Source organism: Rhincodon typus, chromosome 27 (assembly GCF_021869965.1).
Source record: "Rhincodon typus isolate 14 chromosome 27, sRhiTyp1.1, whole genome shotgun sequence".
Lineage (NCBI taxonomy): Eukaryota > Metazoa > Chordata > Chondrichthyes > Orectolobiformes > Rhincodontidae > Rhincodon > Rhincodon typus.
Window position 1 is genome coordinate 13,666,769 of NC_063358.1, and position 10,025 is coordinate 13,676,793.

Sequence of the window (10,025 nt, forward strand, 5' to 3'; positions counted from 1 at the left end):
GACAACTCATCATCAGAATGGTCTGCTGAGCATTTCCAGCATGTGTTTTTATTTCAGATTTCCAGAATCTGCAGTATTTTATTTTTGTGTACATAAGATTTTTATACAAAATAAAAAGTTCCTAACTACAATATTTTCCATGACACTGATGGGACTCAACATGGAGTCTGAGGTTTCTTCTTCTGGGATATTTCCTAATCCACCACCTTAATTACGTACTCAAAAATTCAACTAGGTTAGTTAAGCATGACTTACTCTTCTGAAAGAACTCACATAAGTTATGATCAGTTTGAACAACTGAAGAAACACAGTCACTTTGTAAAGATTCTAGTAACTTGCTCAGAGATGGTAGACTAAAAAAAAACTAATTGCTTCGTAGTTTATCTGTCCCACCCTTACACTTTCTGTATTATTTCTTTTTCTGAATCCTATTAGCTTTCAGCTTAACTTAATATATTCTATGACTGGAATACCATTCTTCAGTAATCCAACATGACCACACAGTCACAACTTTTCACTTTCTAAAGGAAGATGAAGATTTAGAGAAGGCTGCAAATTTTAAGTTTGCAGCTGATACCAATTTAGGAAACAATAAATAGGGAATATTGCAAAGGAACACTGAAATCCATTTGCCACAGTTTTGCCATATTAAAGGTAGGAAGGATGAGATCATCTACTTTGAACCTAGGAGCTAGGAAAGATAGATCAGATTTTTTTTTATATGGCAAAGAGCTAGGAACTGGATGAGTAGAGAGGGATCAAGGGTTTCATGTACCAAAATCACCACATATCCAGTACCTGTGCATAAATGCAGAAATGTTCAAAAACTCTGTACAAAGTGGTTAGATTTGTATTGGTTGAAAATTCCAAACTGGGGAGTGGTAAAATTGGTAGAGGCAACTCAAATAGCAGAATGGATAACTGAAATACTTAACTGGGCAGAACAACATGGAAACATTTTTATACAGTGAGTTGTAATCTGAAATTCACTGCTTGAAAGTAGGGTGGAACAGATTAACTAGTAATTTTCAAAAGAGAATTGGTAAAATACTTGAAGGGGAAAAAATGGGATTGGGGAAAAGCAGTACCAAACTGCTGGCACATACTTCACGGGTCAAGTGGTCATCTTCTGTGATGTGTCATTCAATAATGTTAAAGAGAATTGGAACTTAATGCAGGCAAATGTGACAATATGCAGAATTAGGAAAGAAACATAAGTTACACAAAATGCATTAATGGAGATACACAAGCTCAGAATAAAGCTGGATAGCTTTGTAAAGTCAATATGTCAATCTAAAGCAAAGCAATGACAACGTCTGTGAAACATCGAACTACACAGGCTACAAGTACTCAAACTACAGAAGACTCTGGACAGACCATCTCTTGCTACCAGGTACTAATGTGATTGTAAAGACACAAGAAACATTAAAACACTGGAGGCCATGTTGGGAAGAGTTGAACTTCAGTGCCACAGTGAGTTATCAGGAACAACCGGTGAGACTTGAGCTAAATCAATCAATCTGGAAATGGGTTTTGTACGGAGTGGCTGTGTACGTGTGCATAAGGTTGTTAAAGGCATTGAAAATGTTAGCCTAAAATATTTTCAGTATAGAAACTGGATGGTGTTACAGGTTCAATTTGATGACATGAAATTCTTCTTCAGTTAACACTTGGAATCAATCCAAATAGACACATGGAGGCAAAAACTCCAGAAACACTGGGAACTTTAGGAAGAATTTAGATGAGCCGAATGTCTTGTCCCATTAATAACTATCTTCTGACCTACAGATGTAGTGCAAAACAGGTAGAAAGCAGGCTTTACTCTGAATGGATTAAGGGTGAGGGGTGGGAGTTTATGTCCATGATCGAAACTCCTGGTCCCTGATACCTCTGAATTATAATTTTTAGTCTTCTCTTTAAATCTCTTCGTGCCTTCAACCATGGCCTTTTGTGCATCTCCTTTCCGAGCTGTCAGCTTGCCCAAGTTCTCTTTTAACATGAAGACAATGTTTTTCTGATAGTTTTCCTGGGAAGCATTTCTGAGAGATATCTGTCTGCTATGGCAAAGGCATATAAATACAAAGAGTTGTTACTGATCTTCCTTTGATCGTTTTGCTAGAACTTCATTCAGTCCCTCAGCTGTTCAGCGACCATGTTTACTGTATTGTAGTTCCAGGTTGTATGCTGATCTATGGTCAATGTTGGTTGGGGTTGGGGAAACCTGGACCATGGTTTCCACCTATGACTGAATATTACCCCTCGCTGCATTGTCAGTGCCAAGGCACAGCAGGTACCAAGACTAATACTGTATTTCACAGAAGTACCAGACTCCACTGAGTATGTACCAGCAGCTAGAGAATGTTACTATTGACGTAAAAGGGTGTGGGTGCTTAGCTCTGATCCTTTGACAAATTTCACATCCATTCTGTACTTCATGCTGGTCACTGGTTGTCTACGGAATAGAGTGTCACCCTGGTCTATTTCCTCAGGCTGATCGTACACAGTTGAAATCAAATGCTTGGTTTGTCGACGTGCTTTTTGTACTGGCTGGTAGTTCTGGATTCTTTCTCCATGATACCTGCAGAGTGTCACATATTAACAGAACAATGTTAGTAAGGACAATTCAAATAAATCACAACCATCTTGAAGCTCTTCTCTTCCTGCTGATGGTAGTGGGATTCAGATTTATGGTAGCATCTAAGACAATAAAGCAAAGCTCTCTCATGACATATTGACTGTCACTTTGGCTCAAAAGGTAGCCTCTGAGTCAGAAGGATGTGATTTTCAAGTATCCCCTAGAGAATTGAGCACAAAATCGAGTTTCAAGTAATAGCATGATATGTATGCATATCATTTCTTTCAGTGACTTCCTGATGACCCCAATCCCCCTACACACACACACACACACACACACACACAAAACAGCAGTATTCAACACATTTAGGTACATGAGTTTGAGTACAAACTTGAGAACCAGAAAATATTTTTTAATTGCTGTTCTCCAGTTTGACAGGAACAAGGGTTTGAGGAACACACAGTTCCCAGTTTCAATATTTCATAGAGTCATTGAAAAATTCTCAATACAAAACTCTCAATAGTTCAACACTGCTTCTCCTGTAAGCAGAGCATCACCAGTGACAGCCTGTTACCAGTTGAAACTTCTGTGCAGTAAAAACATTCACATGTGGAAGACTCTTGGTAACCCAGTCACTAACAAACTAAGGACACTAAGGAGACATTTGAATCACTTACCCAAATCCTCGTTTACACTTTGGGTTCTGTCCATCATTGTCCAGAGCATCAGCCAGACCAGAACTACTGGAGCCAAGGCCTTGCCCATCTCTCCATCCCTGCTTTTCCATCACCTTCCTGCCTATTCCCTACGTAATATTCAGAAAACGCAGAGTGACCAACATTAGCATGACATCATGGACATCACAGACACTGTGGACTGAAGGAGCTGTTCCTGTGCTGTACAGTTCTATGTTCAATTATCCAAAAACACCTCAGAATTATTCAGGGAGTGCTACACTGTTGGGAAGTATAGTCAATAAAGCCTCTCAATATTTGTTTAGGGGACACAAAATCTTAGGTAATTTTTCCCATAGAAAAACAAGGCGTTATCAGTATCGCAGTCAACATTTGTCTTTCAACCAACATCAATGCAACATGAAAAACAGTCTGATCATTTAATTTTCTGCCATGGACGATGTGTGCAATTGGCTTGGTTACTACAAAAGTAATTTAATTGTTGTGAGAATTAAAAGATTGGAGAAGCTAAATAGTTCACTCTTGTTTCTAGGAGGCACGGTGGTTAATCCCATGGATGCAAAAGTTCCAAATGTTTCCTATATAATTGCAGTAGCAATGACTTGGATAAATCTACACACAGCAAAAAGAGAAAATGCTCAGCTGGTCTGACAGCATCTATGGAGTGAGAAACAGAATTAACATCTTAGAACTGGAACCTTTCATCAGAACAATGCTGAAAGTTTTTATTTCAGATTTCAAGCATCCACAGCATTTTTCTTTTGTGCAAGTCTATACACTTTGTCAGTTTGAAAAGCATTTGAAATGGTTACAACAGGTGCATTTTTAATAGTTGCTGATTCTCTGTTTCATGTGAAGAGCAGTAGGAACCAGATTATTATTTAAGTTTGCTGGAAGGCTCTTAATCAAGCAGACAGTCTAAACACACACATTTAGCAGAATCATCAGTTTATCATTATAAACAATTTGGAATAAGCAAAACAAAGAAACATGCTTACCTTAGTATATCGTTCAAAACCTCCAATACGTGGGGACTGCACCGAGACATTCTCCGCACCCTCTCTCTGCCGTTGTTCTAGCCTCATCTGCACATAATCCCGTGAATCTTTATCTCCTCCATCTGTGCAAAATTTGGAAAGTAACATTTTCCACTCTCTGCATTATAGCAAAAACTCACTGTGGGCAAAGCTTTCTAACAGTCACTACTCAGGCAAAACAAACAACTTGCATTCATGAGGGTCCACCATAATATTTCACCATTTTGTTGCATTTGCAAAGGCTAATGAGGAATCAAATTCCAAAGGCACATCAAATAGTAAAAAATCATAAAGAACCCATTCATCCAAACTGACCTTTATCATAATATACACTCATATCGACGTCCCAGTCATCTGCTGTCTCCTCGTCAAAATCTGAAAGAAAGCAACAGAAGTCAACCACTGACACCAGTCATTACCTGCCAATCAACCCAGCAACTACTGGACCAACCGTTCCATGTTTATTCCAATTCTAAAAATCCCCATATTACAACCTACCTCCTTTCTCCTCCTGCCAATATTGAGCATCTGTGTAAAACACAAGTCCAGATCCTCCCTTTTCCCACTTGAGTTCAATCTCTTCCTCATAGAGTCGTTCCTTCGTCCTCTCCTGAGTCGTAACATCCTCGTAGAGCGCTTCATGCCTCTCCCATTCCTCACATGTATCATTGTCCTGGGAAAAACACAAAGCTCGGTGACCAGCCACAAACACTACTTGCATTTATACAGTGCAACACAGCAAAACTGTCCATACTGCACAGCCCAAGAACCAGCCCCTTGAGCCATCTTTGACTATCTATCCATCCTAATTCAGGCTCAAGTTCCAATCCTTGCAGCACCCGTCTCACCATGATGCCTAAGGAGAATGCGTCTGGTGATGGGGCTACCTCAAAAATATCCATGTCTATCCATGACCCTTCCCCACACCAAAGCAAGAAAATATTACTTACTTCGTCAGAACACGACTCCTCTCCCTCCTCCTCATCTCCTTGCTTCAAAGACTTCCTGTGTCCTGTCCCTTGTTGCTTCTTTCCTGTCTGCAGCACAGGAGCACATACGTCTCTCTGTGGGATTTCTCCTTCTACAGCTGTATACACTGCCTCTGTACACAGAGAGGAAGCAGTGTCCTGGTACTGAAAAGGAACATTACCATAACGTCTGTTGGAGGTTGTCTTGGGAAATTTCAGATCAAGCTTGGTGATGATGCGGGGAGGCAAACGGCATGCTTGGATCAATTCTAGGAAGACTCTCAGTGGCGTCCCCACATTCCCATTGGGCATCAGCATTGGGGGGTTTAACTCTGGTAATCTGGACAAGTCCTCAGGTGTGAAAGTCTCACTTAGAGCTCTCCGACTCCGAAGTTCCTTTCTGGTTTTGTACGAGAACAGGTGAGAAGCTGTTGAAGAAAACCAATAATGAATATAGGTCTCTTCCCATAGAGAACAGCAAAACCCAAAAATGTGTACACACTAAAATCTCCAGACACATGGTCTAGGTGGGTTGCTGTTCAGAGGGTAGGTGCAGACATGAGGGGCTGAATGGCCTGTATCTGCACTATAGGAATTCTATGAAACTGCCAAATGGTACTGCAACAGAATTGGACAGGTCCTCCTTCCAACCTACAAATTGTTTCCCAGATTCATGATACTTTATAGTGGCACTGATCTGCTCATATTGGTCTGAAGGTTTAAACTTTAGACAGCCAAGCTACAAGATTTCATTACTTGTGAGAGATAGTATATTTTAAACAGCAAAACTTCATAGGAGAGTTATCCAGTTTTGGATCAGTAGTGGGGAAACTATTGGAAAAATTCTGAAGTTTTCAAAGAATGGATCTCTGCTTAGAGAAGCATTAATCAATCAAGATGGGCAGATTAGAGATCATGTCTAACAAGTTTGATTCAATTTTTCACAGTGACCATGCGTACATGAAGGTAGTGCAGTTGATGTTGCCTGCATGGACTTATAGAGTCATAGAGATATACAGCACAGAAACAGACTCTACAGTCCAACTCATCCATGCCGACCAGATATCCTACATAAATCTAGTCCCATTTGCCAGCATTTGGCACATATCCCTCTAAACCCTTCCTATTCATACACCTATCCAGATGCCTTTTAAATGTTGTAATCATACCAGCTTCCACCACGTCCTTTGACAGCTCATTCCATACTTCAGTAAGGCTTTTGACAAGGTTTCACATGGCAACTACTAAGAAGCCTGTGGATTTTGGGGAAAATTGGAAATTGGATTCAAAATAGGCTTAGCAGCAGGAAGCAGGGAGTGATGGTCATTCCAGTCCATGTCCAAGATTTGACGCTGCATCCTTTGCTGTTTGTAGACTATATTAATGATCTAGACATAAATGTAGGAAGAATGATCAGTAAGTTAACAGATAACAAAAACTGATGGTATGATAAATAGCGAGGAGGAGAGCCTTAGACTACAGGACAATATAGACAGCCTGGTCAGTTAGGCTGAACAACGGCAAATGGAATTTAATACAGCAAATTGTGAGGAGATACATTTTGGGAGGGCTAACAAGGCATATTCTACTAGCTCTGCTGAGCTTCTCCACCATTCTGTGTTTGTTTCAGATTACGAGCATCCACTATGCTTTTCATGTGCAGTTTTAAGATGAGGAGCAGGAAGTTTAAGGGGCTTTGAGGAACTTGCTGGCTGAAAAGGTGGCAGGGATACTTAAGACAGGAGTTGTTTGTTGGTTTGCCAAACTGTCTGGATTTCATGCAAATGTTTCGTCTCCCTTCTCGGTGAGATTGTCAGTGCTGTGCTGTGTAGCCTCCGTTGAAGCTCTGTTGTTCTGTCCCACTCTGAATTTATATGGTCCAGTCTGTCAGGGTGGGCAGTCTTGTATCGTAGTGTTATGTAGACAGGGTCTATTTCAACATGTTTGTTAATTGCATCAATGGTTGAAAACCAGGCCTCCAGGAATTCTTGCGCTTGTCTTTGTCACGCTTGTCCTAGTACTGTAACTTTGTCCCCGTCAAATTGATGTCTTTTTGTGTCGGAGTATATTGAAACAAGGAAGAATTGGTTGTGCCGTTTTGCTGCGAGTTGGTGTTCATCTATCCTGGTTACGAGTTTCCTGCCTGTCTGTCCTATGTAGTGTTTCTCACAGTTGCTGCATGGTATTTTATATACCACATTTGTTCTGCTCATTGTGGGTATGGGGTCTTTCGTCTTTGAGAGCAACTAGCAATGTGTGGCTGTTAGTTTGTGTGCAATCCTTATTCCAAGAGGTTGTAGGAGTCTTGTAGTTAGTTCTGATGTGTTTTTAACATAGGGTAGGGTAGCCAGTATGTTGGGGTGTCTTCTTGGTGTTTGTTTGCCAGGCATTGGCGGACAAAGCTGTTAGGATAATCATTGTTTGCAAAGACTCTGTTTGGTGTTTCTCTGTTTTTGCGCAGCTCTGGGATGTTGCAGTGAGTTATCGCTTGTTTAAACAGAGTCTTGACACAGTTCTGTTTGTGAACATTGGGATGGTTACTGTTGTAATTCAGGATTTGGTCTGTGTGTGTAATCTTTCTGTACACGCTGGTAAGGAATTCGCCGTTGTTCTTTCATTCCACCATTACATCTACCATTATGTCAACACCAACTCGTAGCAAAATGGCGCAACCAATTCTCCCTTGTTTCAATACACTCAATATAGCAGGACATCAACGTGACTGGGTCAAAGTTACAGTACTAGGCCAAGCGAGACAAAGATAAGCACGAGAATTACTGGAGGCCTGGTTTTCAACCACCCAGGCAATTAACAAACATGTTGAAATAGATCCCATCTACACACTGCTACGGTACAAAACCTGAAACATGACTGCCTATCATGATAGACCAGGCCATATAACTTCAGAGCAGGACAGAGCAACAGAGCTTCAACGGAGGCTACACAGCACTGACGATGTCACCTAGAAGGGAGACGAAACGTTTGCATGAAAACCCGTCAGCCCAGCGAACCAACCAACAACTCCAACCGCAACCTGAGCTACAGATCTTCGTTAAGACATTAAATACTTAAGACATTTAAAAATTATTTAGAGGAGCACTTGCAACGCCATAACATACAAGGCTATGGGCCTTATACTGGAAACTGGATTAGGATAAATGGATGATTGATAGCCAACACGGACAAGGGCCTTAATCCCTAAAATCACTATGACCCTACTTTCTCGCTCCCTCCTCTACCACTCATCCTTTCCCTCTCTTACAGCCTTTCCCCTCCCCCAACCCTGACCTGCAATCTCTGCCGCTCGGACGATACGGATGAAGCAACGACTCTGCAAACTGTCTCCGAGCCTATCCAGCCACTGACAGCCATCGTACATCAGCTGAAAGCTGGAGGCTCGCTCAGCTGGCAGCCGAACCACACAGCAACAGGTCGGGCTGCGGCCTGGCTCCGGTGCTGTGGCTGGAGTCGAAGACAGCGGCCTCCTCCTTTCGGGCCGGTGCCGATAATGAAAACAGCTGAAGCCACCGCTCTCAGTGAACTGTGAGAACTGATGGCGGAGATCGGCAGAACGAAGACTGCGCGGAATATTCCCGACAACGGCATAAATATAATCCTGTGCCGCCATCTTTCAGACTGGCAGCGTGCGATTATGCCTGCGCATTGGACACTTAGAACTATCCTGGCGACGAATGTTGCTGTCTGTTCGGATACCATACACTGCATGCTCGGTGACAACCTTCAACTTTTACGTTGGGATATAGTAATTTTTGTCAAGGTATTGCAATGATTTGCCTTTGCTTGCTGCAACCGGCTGACCAGGACTTTTTCCTGTGCTTCCCTGTCTTTAGATTGTTTGCGGAGGATTTATAAATTGGTACTGAACTTGTTTGGCCATAATATAATAACGCACCTTTTTTGGTCATCAAGTCCTGGAGTGTTACATGGACCCAGAGTTTCTGGCTGTCAGATAAGATGTTTAACCAAGGCCCTGGTTGCCTGCACAGGTCAATATTAAAAATCCCATATGGCACTATTCCAAAAAAGAGGAGGGGATTTGTCCCTAGCGGCCTGGACCAATATTTATCCCTCAGTCAACTAGTTATCCCTAGTTATCTGCCCATCACCTGAAACATTAGCTTTATTTCTTCTCTTCTGATGCTGCCTAACCCACTGAGTATTTGGTTTTAGTTTTCCAGCATCCAAAGTATTTTGCTTGTGTCCTTAAAGTTGCCTTATCTCTGTCTTTAACTGTTACTGGTGACCTCACTGAACAGCAATTCAGCTTCAAAGATCTAATTTTCATCAATAGGACAGGAGGAGCAGATATTGGTGACCAAGACTTTATACAGAGCTGTAGGATGTGCTTTGCTGGCGTGTTAGGAGAAAGGAGTGATACAAAAGAGGGAAAAAAAGTCGGCAAGTCCTGAGAATGGAAGCCCAGAGTCATTAATATGATGAATGATTGAGCTTTAAGGCTTGTTTGTCTCTTTAAACTGGAGCAATAATTTTAAATGGTTTTGGGGAGAAATAAGTACTGTATTAAATCTATAGTTCAACTATTTAAACTTCATAATATGACTACGGATAATAATTGAATTATATTTCTAAACTCGAAGCTTAATTAGTCAGAGCAGTTCAGGGAACAAGTCACGTTAGCAGTTGGTTTTAGTTTGTGAAACTTCCAAATCAGGAGAGTTTGGCTGGAAATCTGCAGGTCATTAGAACTGAGAAAGTTTAAGTTCTCAGA

At 41.4% G+C, this 10,025-nt stretch overlaps 1 protein-coding gene across 1 annotated transcript; it reads right to left on the minus strand.

Annotated features, from left to right (window-relative positions):
• Nucleotides 1-6: 6 nt before the first annotated feature.
• gpatch3 (G patch domain containing 3) lies at nt 7-8,941 on the minus strand. The gene is made up of 7 exons (XM_020536228.2): nt 8,564-8,941; nt 5,258-5,703; nt 4,806-4,980; nt 4,623-4,682; nt 4,269-4,390; nt 3,253-3,380; nt 7-2,578 (listed from the first exon to the last, which is right to left on the minus strand). Exons 1-7 carry the CDS (start codon nt 8,901-8,903, stop codon nt 2,365-2,367), a joined length of 1,485 nt encoding a protein of 494 aa, XP_020391817.2. The 5' UTR covers nt 8,904-8,941; the 3' UTR covers nt 7-2,364.
• Nucleotides 8,942-10,025: the final 1,084 nt, after the last annotated feature.